The sequence below is a fragment of the Xiphias gladius genome, chromosome 21 (genome assembly GCF_016859285.1).
Source record: "Xiphias gladius isolate SHS-SW01 ecotype Sanya breed wild chromosome 21, ASM1685928v1, whole genome shotgun sequence".
In the NCBI taxonomy this organism is placed as follows: domain Eukaryota; kingdom Metazoa; phylum Chordata; class Actinopteri; order Istiophoriformes; family Xiphiidae; genus Xiphias; species Xiphias gladius.
This window is the reverse complement of record NC_053420.1, coordinates 26,321,192-26,335,909: the sequence shown is the minus strand read 5'-3', so window position 1 is coordinate 26,335,909 and position 14,718 is coordinate 26,321,192. Positions and strand designations below refer to the sequence as shown.

Below are 14,718 nucleotides of genomic sequence, written 5' to 3'. Positions count from 1 at the left end.
CTGTAGTAGTAGTCCATGCCCGTTGGATACTGGATCCAGAGTTGGACCCATTCTAAGGACTAAAAGTCAAAATATCTTGGGCTTTTTTTAAAAACACTGTTTTATGTGTCTTATGTAAGTCCCCCGACTTTATAGGAGTACGGTACTAAATTGCTGGAGGACCCCTTTAAAACGAAGGTAGGTAAAGCTCTATAGGAAAAACTTACACTTTTGAGTATTGAGAGACACTAAGGGGAAATCTAGGAAGATAAAACCCTGGCTGAGAGTAGGTCATTGTGTCAATATGGGCTTATGATTGTCAAACTGGTGAACGTGACTGAATGATGAGAAGAGGGAAGTGTTTGAAAATGGGTTCTAGTAAAATTAACTAAAAGGGTGGTAAAAGTGGAACAGCAAAGTCTTATTATTTTGGACCCAACCCTAAATTCTAGAAATGAAAGTTATCACTTTTTTCCCCCAACTATATCTTTCACAAATTGAAACCTACTGCTACTGTACTTTCCTGTCTCGCTGCAATAAATAATAAAAAATAAAAACTCAGAGATCACAGAGGTTGACTTTAAAGTTCCCTCTTTGCTGTTTTAGTCAGACAAAGCCAGTCCATTGAAAGCCTCAGTTGTCCTCAAGGTTTGTGTATGGAGGAGGAGGAGGCTCACAGGGGCGATTTTTTTTTTTCCCAGCAGTAATGCCGTGTGCCACCCCCTATCTGCCCCCCCCACACCCCCACCCCCACCCACCCACACTTCCCCCCTTCGCCCCGTGCCCCGTCGCCCCGCCGCCCTCTCCTGCCTTTGTTCTCATCACAGACCCGGAGCAGATGGTGCTCTGCCTCGGCTTGGCCGACAGTGACAGACAGGCGCCCTCAGCCAATAGCCTGCTGGGGAATCAGCTGACTGGTCTGGACAGCGCCAGGTGTTTTTTTTTTTTTATCATTTTTCTCCTCGATCCGTAGGAGGAGCTGGCGGCAGCGGCGGCGGCGGCGGCGGAGGAGGTGGCAGAGCGGAGGAATCTCGGGGCGACAAACCGGTCGGTGGTGGGTTGCAGCAGGTTGGAGATCTCTCCGCAGACCGCGCCATGCCTCTCTCCAAGGCGCCCCGGGACTGATCGGATACACAAGCGACAAATCGCCGTAAACGGCCGCCAGCCGAAGCCAGTTGGATACAGGAATATGTGCCGTTAGCGCTATTTGATGAGCCCGGTCGCTTGGCACGATAACATATCTTATACGTTGCTGTGTACTGACGCGTCTTTCTGGATAAAGGACCCGTGCGCTTGGGAACATCGGACTGGAATGCCAACAAGGTGAGAGCCCCCGAGAGAGGGAAGGAAGGATTCCCACTGCTGTGGCGTTTTAGTTTCTTTTTAAGCGAGGACAATGTCCAAACCCTCAGTTAAACCTCGTGCTCGTAGGTTCGTTTTGTTGCCCCTGTTCCCATTCATAACGTATTTCCCCGCAAGGGCGACGCAACCAGTTGGGGCATATTTAGGATGCAGACACACTCAAGGGCACGATCCACGTTGTTGTTTTTCTCCCCCTAAATGCAGTCTGGCTCGAGCTGAGGCGGCAGGTGACACCGTACCACCGTGAGCGACCGGACGCTTCGGCCCCGTGCAATGCGTCAAAACGATCTTCCGCCGAAAAACAAACTTTGATCTCGTTGCGGTACTTTCCGTGCCAGCGGGCGCCGCGAGCGGCTCGCGCGGCGTTGTGCAGACCTCGGTGCCATTTGCATGCCGATGGCAAAGTACGTCGGCAGATGTCTCGGTTCCTCCGTTCTAGGGCAAAAAAGAAAACAAACAAACAAACAAAAGTCTCGGAGTCCTCCTCGGGGATAAAGACACGGCCCTCTGGATGAGACGCTGTGGTGAGAGTGGGGCTGCGTTGGCAGGGGGTCTATTGTGATTCACAAACGCTGCTTCTGTCGCTGCAGCTGTTGCGCTTTTGTGGTGGAGACTGCTGACTTGCGTCACTCAAACTTTGGGGAAAGGGACAAAGTGTAGGAAAGTTGGGATGGTAAAGGGATTTATTTATTTATCTTTAATTTTTTACGCTGGGTCTTTGCTTGGCCAGGACAGCTCCCGCCCACTGGACTCTATTTGTGGGCTCTTTTAAAAACAAAGTGCTTAGAGCCATCTTTGCTCTGTGGACCTCTGGGGCAAATAAAAGCCAGTGGCGCTCCATTTTCCATTACAGAGTAATGCCACAACCACAGAAAGCAAAGCCCAGTCAGTTAAACACAAAACAGCTCAGTTACATAATGTGTAATTGCTTCTTATATATTATGTATCAAGACTTTCTTGAGGCCAAACTGCTGTTGTTTTTCCTCTCCCGGACATTTCATGGTTGGAAAAAGGCTGTTTAATTGTTGCGAACTTTGCCTTGGTTGCTGTTGGGATGCTGTTTCTCACTGAGGGCAGATTTCTAAGCCAGCAGAAGGCTTAGAAAATTCCTTTTTTTCTCTTCCTCCCAAGGGGGCATCTTGTCTCACATGGACACAGTACACACACACACACACACACACACACACACAAGACTTCAATTTTTTTTAACATGATCTTAAGAATCATAAGAACAGAGTGTGACAAAAGCCTACTGAAGGGAGTGTGTGTTGCAGGTGTCTCTGTGTGAGTGTGTGTGGGGGGGGGGTGTTTGTGTGTGAGTGTGTGTATGTGTGTGGGGGTCGGGTGGTCAGGAGACAGCAGGGTTTTTTGGGAGGGTGTAAAGGGCCTCACCCCCCACCCCCATCCACCGACAACATTTTGGTCCCGAGGGTATAAGGCAGGGTGAAGAGGGGGGAGCTGTGTGATTGAGCTCAAGCCTTTATTCCTATAAGACGGGCTAAGGCATCATTAACCCTTTGTCCTCTGTGGGCTACAGGTGTCAGACACAACAGACACAGTAACTCCCCCCGCCCTGAAGTTTTTCATGGCATAGAAGTGTACGTGTGGGGACATTTGCCTCACAAATACAAGATTAGTATGAAACAAAAGCATTTACGATTTCGGAGGATCAGCAGGTTAGGTAACTGGGTTATGCTACGGGTGTAGTTTGAACGGTCAACTGGGCAGACTGGCTGACTTCATTAAGGTAGGATGGAGGTTGCCTGTAGATGTCGTAGTAAAACGCAGGTGGCCGTGGCTCAGGTGCTAGAGATGGCCAGTTGTGTTGTTAGGTAATTGTTGGCGGCTCGATCCTCATCTCCTGAGCCCGAAGCTCAGGAGATGTTGAAGAGGCTCTACCAAATGAATACAATGTAGGTGCACAAAGCTCTAATCATAATAATTGCAGTGTTGCCCCTCGCCCTTAAATTTAGGGGGCTTACAAGACATGGTTATGAAAAATGGATGGTAAAAATTGGAGCAGCAGAGGCAAAGATATCCTGACTTTCAGTGTCTGGTATGGGCCAAATCACTGGTTCCTACATTGTACCACAATGCAACTTGATAGCTAACACCTGTGCGGTTATTTTTTTCAAGCTTTGGAAAGCTCCCTCCAGAGCCACAGAAGCCATGAAATGACTGTTTTCACAGGCTGGAACGGCTCCTTGTGACGAGTAAACTGTGCTTCCTGTGTAAAATTGATGGAGTGCTCCTTTAATCTGGTACAATTCAACCTTTTGTAGCTTTTTATCAATGGTCTAATCATACATTAATCAAGACCCTATTAATTAAGAGCAAATGCACATATAGTGTGCAATTCATATTCTGTCAAGTGACTTATCAATTAATTGATCAAGCATTTGAGTTTTAATGGAAATAAGTTAGATGACGTTGCTTTGTAGTGTTACTCACTCTTTGTTTTGTTATGAGCAGCTGTTCCGACAAGAATCTGTTGTATAATTCAGCCCCTCACTCTCCCAAAAATCTAAGTCAGCTTATAGAGGAGTGTCCATTGTGATTTTGCCCGTCCCGGTTGAAGGTGAAGCAGTTGGAGAGCAATCAAGCTGCTGTACAATCAATACCATGAGTGCTGCTGATGACAAAGTGGCCCAGTCGTGTCCAACCAGGGGAAGACCGAACATGAGTCACGTAATATGGAACCAGCAAGCACATACAGTATGTGTCTGTTTGTACACTGCTACACTCACGCTCGCTCATGCAAGCCAGCAGAAATCCAGCTGTGTGTGTGCATGTGCAAGCACACCTCTTCAAAATGTGTCTTTAGTCGTAATGTGTGCTACTTAGCATAATAACCACTGACTGATGTGGCGTTGTTTCCTCACCGTCTTGCTCTGGATGGGCGATCACATACCTAAGGGGACAATTATACTGCTACACGCATTGTGTGAAAAATATGGGCCGATGTTTGAACTTCTGCTCGTTGGAGACTTCTACAGGGAAGTGGAGTGTATTATATTAAACCTTTAGAGGGAGGGGGCGGTGACCACATTGGAAGCAGAAGTAAGCACAAGCAAAGCGACCAAAAAAATCCATATTTGGCACAGTGGAGTGAAAAGTCCCCATTCCCTCATCAGCGTGGGAAAAAAAAAAAGTTAACATGACTATAATCTCTGAGGGAGGTGTCACTGTTTATATGCGTGTTTGAGTCTGATTGGATATTGGTGTTTCCCAAGAGGCTGTAATATATATTTTTTCTCTATTTAATCTGGGGTTCGGGGGGGACAGACTAGGAGAGAATCAGGAAAGTAAGAATGTGGAGTTTTCACCTCATACATTAGATGTATTTTTCATTTCAGTTAGCTTCCTCGTCACAGTGCCATTCTTTTCGGGATATAACATATTCTTCCTTGTTTCCTTGTATCTCAAGTTCTGTCATCTAAATCGGGAGTGTCTCTGTCAGCTCAGTTTTGCTCTGTTTGTGACTAGATGTGTTTATTGGCTCCCTGGGGTTGTTTATCTCACCTGCTCCACCTGTAATTTGTTTTCCCTCATTTCTCTTTTTATCTTTTTTTGATGAGCGCAGATGAGCAAACTAAAGCTCAAGGGCAAACCCGGGCCAGCAGGGTCATATGTGCATCTCCCGAGAGGGCCCCAATGCAAGACTCTCGTTATCCAGTTTAAAGCACATTCTCATTTTCTCATGTCACTCTCAATTCTTATCGCGTTCGGGGGGGAATTTTCTTGACGATGAGCCTGAGTGTCCGCAGACACACTCGGACACAAATTTAAAAACTGAGCCTGGGACTAAGAAGGGTGCACAGGGAGACCTTATCTACTTTTTGGCGATACATGAGGACTTTCACGTCTGCCATCACACACACTCACACTCCTTCTGTACCTCCCACAGAGGTGGTGTGTCACATCTTTGAACTGTATGACGTATGTAAATGCTGTACATCGGGATGCCAATTAACAAGTTGTATTTCAGGATCACTGTAAGTGACAGTTTCTCGAATGGAAATGACAGTTTCACGGTAGTTTCATGGCACGGGATGAAACTGAGCATTTTCATGGTTGTCAAATGAGGTCAGAGTTGAAATGCCAGCTTTTTGTTCAGGCCCCTGTCACATGTAGACATTCATGCCATAGAAGAGTTCTCAGTCTGGAAGGCAGCCCGTTGAATTAGGATCCACTGGTAATGATGACCAGTTACTCTTCAGAACAACCGACATAACACAAAACAGCGGAGGCCTAAAATAATGACGTTTAGTGCTGTTAGTGTAGGGAAAAAAGCTACTCTCCAGAATCCGAATCTCCGCAGTATTACTGCCTTTATTTAAGGACAAGGAAGGGCTTATAGCATGATTTATGTAGTACATGCAGCCGGTGTAAGGCTTAAGCTTTGAGCAGTTAAAGTCCAAAAAGTGACTTTTCCTTCATAGAAAAAAAAACTGAAAACATTACAAAAACTGCAGAAAAAAATGAACTTTTGTGTAACAGAAATCTTTTGTTTTTCCTTATCCATTTAATTATCTTGTCACCCCTCAGATTTATCTTGGAACCCCTTGAGAGGATCAGGCCCCCAGGTTGGGAACGGCTGTGTTAGATGATTTACACAATCTCTTTTACACAAGCTGTGGTAGGTAACACACTGCATCTGTGCCTTGTAGGAGGTTGTGATCGACAGCTACATTGGGTGTCACATCGACTTTTTTGTGTGTTTTCAACCCAGTGTGTACCTCATGGTCCAATTAGTTGACTTAATGATCATATTGACAACCTATTGTACTAAAAATAAGGACATTAGAAATATGTTCAGTAAGAGCCCATTCACTGAATGCTGTAGCTGGCATTGCATAAAGACTTTCATGCAGCATGTGCAGGAGTCACTCACAAAGGTTAATTAATTGATCAACGTATGCCTGAATTTCATCTTAATAATGTGGCATCATTGTGGAAATATAATGGAAATCAACAGAGCATCGCACAAATAAATAGTCTAAATAGTCTTTGGTACATAGGCGTTCGTGACGTGCAGCTGTGCTACGCTTTTGTGTATTACACCTCACCCATAAAAATTAAAACACTCATTCAGTTGACACCATAAGAAAGAACCGCTTTACCATTAGATGAGCGTAATGCATTTAATCAAACCACAGGAAATGAATCATTAAAGAGCGCTGCCAAGATCTAAAATAAGTGACAACCTAACATTAGCAGTGAGGACCACCATGACTGTGAAGTGGATCGTTTAGCAAAGAATATTTTCAGAATCATTTCTTAACATTTAGACAGTTAAAGTAACACAAGCATGAAATGGCGATGTGCATGAATATGAATATTAGCTTAGGTGTGGGAATGAGAACTGAAGGATGAAGTGGCTGAGAGGTAGGTGGAGCAATAAAGAAATGAATGTGTAACCTCTGAAAGATGAGAGATTTATATTTTCAGATTAGTGATCTATGTTACTTTGGTGATAAACACCTGTCCCTCTTGTGAGTTCTGTGTCTTTGATTACACTCCTAAATAACAAAGTAAAACATGGTGATTTAGCATCCTGCAGTATTGATAGAAGGTGTCCGAGATAACACAGTTTATGTCTGAAGTTGTGGTCTTTATTTCAAATATCCTGTTCACAGGTTCAGAGGCGGCTGTGGTTAAAATCTCTGAATGTATCCGCTTCCTGCCTTCCTGCCTTTGGTGTTGTTGAAAAATCAACCAACAGGATGCTGACACTGATTTTTGTTTGTCTTTTAAGTTCTCATAGTTACGTCAGAACAACATTTTTAAAAATACAGCTAACCCACTTTTTACTTTGACAACTGTGTCAGATTTTGCGTGTCCAGTATTAAATGGGATCAGAAACTTCTTAATCTTACATTGCATAAAGGGGAGCACTGACAAAGCTGTCAGCATTTACTGAATGGGGAGAATCTAAGATTAACCCCATTTGTGGTAAATAGAGGAGGAAGTGAAATGATATTTTACAAAATCTGCCTTGGAATCTTGCTGCAAAGTAGATTTTTTTAAAGCCATTTTGTGACGATATGTAGTTGATATTCTCTAGTTACATTAACCTCCGCCAATACATCTCATTGTTCTGTTTTAACTTTTGAAAGAATAATGCCAGAAACTATCTATTACTATTTTCTACATTTTTGTCAATACAGTAATTAAATTATTTAAAATATTGTAATGAGACAGAATATTTAGTCATTGACAAAATTACAAACAAGCACTCAAGTTAACACTTTTTTAGGTCTATGCTGTATATGTTGCTTTTAATTAAAGTGCTAAGTGACCTGTTTCTCTCCTCTGGGTTTGAATGTAGTACACTACCCCCAGCTAATCTCCACTTCAGTATCTGCGTCCCCTAATCCTGACTGGCACAGCAATCGTCAATATACAGTGCTATAGCTTAAAGACGAGATACTGTACTATCCCTGTTTCAACCATGCTCCGCCCTGTCCCATAGGGAATCCCCAGTATAGGTGGAGCAGAGATGTGTTCCTGTCTCCCTGGTGCTGTTGCCAGGCAGTTTGCATTCAGACGAATTAGTCAGCTCTCTTATTTGAAAGCCTCTTAAGTGCTATCTTCTTAAGCTGGTGTTGACCATAAAGCTGTGTGGTGGAGAAGGCAGTGGCACTGTAGTGCTGCCGTATGGCACTACGCTGGGGAGGATGCCCGCTTCAGTAAATAGTCCTAATTGAGTAATGGGATCTCTTAAGTGTTGCTGTAAGATAGAGCAAGTACACGGGCTTGTTAAAGAAGTGCTGGCATCCTAATCCGGTTAATAAGAAATGGTAAAGCATAAACTGTCTCAGAGACATAGTATGTCTATATACAATATTTGCATGTGAACAGAATTATTGAATGGGGCACATTTCTGATACAGTCGGTCAAACAAAAGGAATCGGAATATGAAAGGCATAAAATTAAAATGACTAAGAGTCTACAGCCACGCTAGCAGCTCTGAGGCTGCACTTAAACGCAGCAGTGCCTAACAATGCAGTAACATTCTTATGACAATACTCATGCTTACGTTTAGAAGGTATAATATTTACCATGTTCACCATCTTAGTTTAGCATGTTAACATGCTAATATTTGCTAATTAGCACTAAACACAAAGTTCAGCTGAAGATTATTGGAATGTATCTATTTTTTCTGGTATTTTATCATAAGTCAGTCAGGAGTCACTAAAATTATTGCAATTCATCCTGGGGGAACATGAATATCTGTAGCAAATTTCATGGCAGTCCATCTGATGACTGTTCAGAGATTTCTCTTAAAACCACGAATGTCAAGCTGGTGGTGCTAGAGGAAAAGTCAGTGGGGTTCATCCTTTTTACAGACATTCAACATTGAATGTCTGTAAAATATTGATATAGTCTGATTCCAAACCATAAACTGATAATGTTTCTGTCTCAGTTGGTTAGGTCAAAATGTTTAAAGATGTTCACCATGGCCATATACATGAGAATCCAGAAAATTAAAACCAGTTATACATAAATAAATAAATATCTATATCTATATCTATATCTATATATATACATGCATTTGGTTTTTGTATAGACTGAACAAAGAAAAGCATTAGAAAACCAAAATACTTGTGGAGAAATTTTAAGTCTGGACCAAAGTGGTGAATAGACCATCAGAACTAATGGACCCACATTCCCATCCTTAGATAAAAATTACATCTCTTTAATGCCCATGTATTCATGCACGTTAGGGATTTAAAATGTAGCTCTTGCACTGAGTAAATGAAGCCTATTGTTTGCCAGAATAAATGTTCTATCCTGCAAGTGACTGGGGTAAGTGTTACTGTCTTATGGGATAGCAGATGCCCATTTCACCTCTCAGGAGCTCCATTCGCTAAACCAAGCAACTGCATGGGCTAGATCAGGGTCTCTCATCCTCTCCTGAATCCTTATTTGTAGTCTTAAAGAATGCTGCTCAAACTTTTGACACTCCTTCTTCTGTACCCATTCATCCTTGAAAAAAATCCTAGGCTCGCTGAAAACTTTTTTTTTTCATGTTTGCCCTAAATTCAGAATGCCGAAGACGTTGCATTAAAAATTAAGACATGCATCTTTTTTTGCTTTCTTTGAGGCATGGCACGTTCTAATATCTCATAGTGTTTAATGATGTTCGGAGAAGCTAATGATGAAGTCCTTATGGGCCTGTTGGATAGATGAAAGTCCTCAATGGAATTTGATCTGTTTCCAAGTTGTTCAGAGCGGTGTTTTGTGCATGCATTGTAATGAGCTGAACTTGCATTTTCTCAAAACTGTTGATGCTGCACATAACTCGCAGTCTCTCAAGGATAGCAGAGTAGCAGTTGTTGTTCTTAGTCAATCTGTTGTCTTAAGCAATTCCTACATTCACAAGAAACATGAAAGATTCTGTAGTAATTCTGAAAATTGTTACATACAAGTCTACAGCCATGCAAGGCTCTGTGACGCTGTACTCATTCACAGTGGTGCTTTGAGGTAGAATGCTAACAGCAGCATCTTAACATGCTCAGAATGACAATGGTAATATGCAGATATGGTACACAAACACAAGTACAATTACAAATAAGTAATGATCACCAGAATAGTTTAGTGTATTGCATTTGTTAATTAGCACTAAACATAAAGTAAGGCTGAGGCTGATGGGAATGTCATTAATTTTGCACGTATTCTGTCATAAATCAAAGTAGTGGACAAATTAAAATTTGACCTGATGGGGATGGCAAATTTCAAGGCAATCCATCCAATAATTGTTGAGATATTTCATTCAAAACCAAAACCTCATGTTGGTGCTGGAGAAAAAGTCGAATTATATACCGCTTTCATTATAAGGGTAGGGTATCATGAGGGTAGACAATGTTTTCTTTATAATGACATATATATATATATGCTTTGTTTTTCTTTTCCAGGTTACCCTGCAGCTACAAGATCTTGCTGTAAAATTCTACCGTTGGCTTCAACTCCCAACCATTCTACTGGATTGAAAGAACTAATCAGCGCAAAGTCTAGTTGATGACTGTAAAGCACCCTCTCCCAAAGTCATCTGACCCTCCTCCTGTCCCTCCCCAGCATGGCTAGACGGAGGTTAGACTGCTTTCTTCTAGGCCAGGTTCTAGCTGGCCTGATCCTGGTATCTATAGGACTATCCCTCGTCCAAAGCAATGAGTGCCCCCAGCTATGTGTGTGTGAGATCCGACCCTGGTTTACTCCCCAGTCCACCTACAGAGAAGCCATCACTGTGGACTGTAATGACCTTCGCTTAACACGTATCCCGGGGAACCTCTCCAGTGACACTCAGGTTCTCCTCCTACAGAGCAACTACATTGCAAGGACCAGTGAGGAGCTGGAGCAGCTCTTCAACCTGACTGAGCTGGACTTGTCCCAGAACAACTTCAGCAGCATTCGGGATGTTGGCCTTACCAATATGTCCCAGCTCACCACACTTCATCTAGAGGAAAACCAGATCACAGAAATGCCTGATTACTGTCTGCAGGACCTCAGCAACCTGCAGGAGCTCTACATCAACCATAATCAGATAAACACCATTTCTGCCAATGCCTTCTCTGGGCTCCACAACCTGCTCAGGCTTCACCTCAACTCCAACAAGCTCAAGACCATCAACAACCAGTGGTTTGAATCTACACCCAATCTAGAGATCCTCATGATTGGGGAGAACCCCGTTGTTGGAATAATGGACTTTAATTTCAAGCCCCTGTGCAACCTGAGAAGCCTGGTTTTGGCCGGGATGGATTTGACAGAGATTCCCGGAAATGCCTTTGTGGGTCTTGACAATCTCGAGAGCCTCTCTTTCTACGACAATAAGCTGGTCCAAGTTCCTCAGAGAGCTCTTCAGAAGCTACCCAACCTCAAGTTCTTGGATTTGAATAAAAACCCCGTGCACAAGATTCAGGAAGGAGATTTCAAGAACATGCTGAGGCTAAAGGAGCTGGGTATAAACAACATGGGAGAGTTAGTTTCTATTGATCGTTACGCTTTGGACAACCTTCCTGAGCTCACTAAACTGGAGGCTACAAACAACCCCAAGCTCTCCTACATCAACCGTCAGGCCTTTCGTGATGTCCCAGCCTTGGAGAGTCTAATGCTGAATAACAATGCCCTGAATGCCCTCTATCAGTCCACAGTGGACTCTCTCCCCAACCTACGTGAGATCAGTATCCACAGCAACCCTCTTCGCTGTGACTGCGTCATCCAGTGGATGAGCTCCAACAAGACCACTGTCCGCTTTATGGAACCTCTGTCCATGTTGTGTAGCATGCCATTAGAGTTTAGGGGTATGCATCCACGGGAAGTGCTGCAGAAGAACTTAGCAAACCAGTGCTTGCCCATGATTTCTCATGACACCTTCCCTAGCCACCTCAATTTAGACATTGGCATGACTGTGGACTTGGACTGCAGAGCCATGTCCCATCCTGAGCCGGAAATATACTGGGTGACGCCTATGGGAAACAAGGTAATGATGGACACCCTATCTGACAAGTACAGCCTCAGCAGTGAAGGGACATTGAGAATATCTCATATCCAAGTAGAAGACTCAGGCAGATACACCTGTGTGGCTCAAAACTCAGAGGGAGCTGACACAAGAGTGATAGCTATAAGGGTAAATGGCACTCTGTTGGACAGCACTCAGCTTATGAAGATCTTTGTCAAACAGACAGAATCTCATTCAATCCTGGTCTCCTGGAAAATAAACTCAAATGTAATGACCTCTAACCTCAAGTGGTCATCTGCCACCATGAAAATAGACAACCCACACATTACTTACACTGCCAGGGTACCAGTGGATGTCCATGAATACAACCTTACACATTTACAACCAGCAACTGAGTACGAAGTATGCCTCACCGTCTCCAACATCCATCAACAAACTCAGAAGTCGTGTGTGAATGTGACAACGAAGCAAGCAACCTTCGCTGTGGAAATATCTGACCAAGGGACCAACACTGCTCTTGCAGCAGTCATGGGAACAATGTTTGCAATAATCAGTCTGGCCTCTCTGGGTGTCTACATTGCTAAGAGGTGGAAAAGGAAAAACTATCATCATTCCCTGAAAAAATACATGCAGAAAACTTCGTCCATACCGCTAAACGAGTTGTACCCTCCTCTTATCAATTTGTGGGAGGCAGACAGTGAGAAGGAAAAAGAGGGCTCTTCTGAGACCAAACCTAGCCAGGTGGACACCACACGCAGCTATTACATGTGGTGAAAGCTACTAACTATCCAGTGGCAGACACAGAGACATATTTCTTTCAGGAGCACAAATATACATATTTGCTTCTTTGTGTAAAAGTGGACTGAGTCATTTTCTTCTTTCCTTCCTTTTTGTTTTCTTTGGTTCTCTCAGACTTGCTCTTTGAAGCGAAAAACGAACCAACATTTTCAGATCTTTAGTTTAGCATATTGGCTTTTTACCTCTCGCTCATTTTGACACACAATATGGCAGCTTTGTTTAGCTTCCTGGACTTAGTAGTCACTGTGCTTTATTTTTAGTACTTGTTTTGATGAAAACAGCATGAGCATTGTCACGGATTCAGTATGCTTGAGCAAAGAAAAGGCTGAAATCCGACCCATTTTTGACATGTTTTCTCTGGCATAACTGCAGTCTTTCTTTCTCTTGTAAAACAGTTTCACTGTTGACTGTTGTGCACTGAAATATATATACTAATTTGTCTATCAACTGAAATATAAGCTGACAAAGTACGTTTAGACTTGATATACCGTCTATTGAATAATGTTAGCAATTCTTCTGTAATGTTGTATCAGCTATGATTTAATTTACTTTTTGTACATTAAATAACAGTACATTTGATTTAGACTTTTAAGTTTGCAGAGCAACTACTGTAAACCAGCAATAGAAATATGAATGTTATAAACTAGGTAAATAGATGTAAGGCTTTTTAAATTTCTTAAATATTTCTTTTCTTATTTTGCTAGAGTAAGTCTACAATCACTGGTTTTGTTGTGGTTTCCACACACAAACATGTTGTTTATTGAGGAGCAAGTTAAATAAAATCTTCTTTCCTCGTATTTTTTAAACCATGATTTCAACACCAAGTGTCATTTTTATTAAATAGTTAATTATGTTATACTGCATATTTAATAAAAGTGCTTGGGAGAAACAGACATTTCCAGAGAGTAAAGGATTTAAAAGCTACATTTTTATTGCAGGTAAAAATTTTAATTTTAATGTGTCACATTAGGATTTTTGTCATTTTAGTGTGATGAGCAGAGATGTAGAGTGTTAGGTTACAACCTAAGTGTTGAGATAGAGAGAATTGGAGATTCAGACTGCAGTGTGTTTGCCTGTGCAAAGCAATTATCAAAGAATAATTTAAATTCTAGTCCCAGTAGAATATAATTACTGCACAATATGCCTCGGAGTAAATACAATAACTTCAAAAACAAAGAAATTAGTCACTCGAAACCAAGACAGTGGATATAGTGCCTGCATTTTTGTTCAATTTCTGTTTTATTATACCAAGCATACCTCTGCATTTTCAAAGCTTTAGAAAGGAAACAGCATAGGGACTGTAATGCAACTTAGACAAGACTGAAGGAGATGGTGGTTATGGATAATGGACAGTTACAGCAAGTACAGCATTATTTAGCACCAAGCAACCCTGCTATAATCATCCAAATTATTAAGTACTGACAGCACTTTGTTCTGTATGTGGTGTGGAATTTACAGCACATCTCAGACTGAAAATTATTCATCATTGTGCCTTGTTGGATTTCCATCTGATATAACATCATAGGTAGCATTTCTTCATCTGTCAGTAAACATGACATGAAACAACCATCTGCTTTCTCTGTAAAAACTAGTGAGGCAGTAATATGTTGAATTACCATCAATGTCTCTGCAAGGTCCATAACTCCACCACAATGCAAATCCCAATCTCAGTGGCTCACTGTCTACAAAAGTGGATATCCAGTGGGAGCCCAGAAGCTCTGTTTGTTCCTGATGTTGACTGACAGCTTTGAGCTTTGTGGTGCAATCAGAAGATCTCAGTTTATTCTCCCTTGACAACATGCTTGTTCTCCTGCATGCTCTCCCTCTTCTCCTCAATTACTGCTGGAATGGAGACTTTGTCTTATTACAAAACTTGGATAGAATCCCTGTTAAGCATTAATAATCATTATATAAACACCTAATACATTTTTATAACATTATACTGTAGTTTCAAGCAGATATAAGTACATTTTAAGTGTTTATTTATGTATTTGTCAAAATCCATGACTAAACTATTTTTTTTCATACCGAGATTAAGAATGAACCTTCCATCTAAACATATCTTCATGAGTTTTAAATATAAAACAACCCGTTTCTCTGTCTCCCTGTCTCTGAAT

General features: G+C 42.1%; 1 protein-coding gene across 2 annotated transcripts; it reads left to right on the top strand.

Moving 5' to 3' along the window:
• Positions 1-1,004: 1,004 nt before the first annotated feature.
• lrrn1 (leucine rich repeat neuronal 1) lies at positions 1,005-13,364 on the top strand. 2 transcript variants are annotated; one of them, XM_040116591.1, is made up of 3 exons: positions 1,005-1,302; positions 5,890-5,980; positions 10,263-13,364. In XM_040116591.1, the coding sequence occupies exon 3, from the start codon at positions 10,424-10,426 to the stop codon at positions 12,575-12,577; it is 2,154 nt and encodes a 717-aa protein (XP_039972525.1). In that variant the 5' UTR covers positions 1,005-1,302; positions 5,890-5,980; positions 10,263-10,423; the 3' UTR covers positions 12,578-13,364. The 2 variants fall into 2 exon arrangements, with proteins under 2 accessions (XP_039972525.1, XP_039972524.1); XM_040116590.1 differs by lacking the exon at positions 5,890-5,980.
• The last annotated feature ends 1,354 nt before the right edge of the window (positions 13,365-14,718 follow it).

Coding starts and splice junctions, on each gene's coding strand:
- lrrn1 (XM_040116590.1), top strand. CDS start 10,424: ATGGCTAGACGGAGGTTAGACTGCTTTCTTCTAGGCCAGGTTCTAGCT.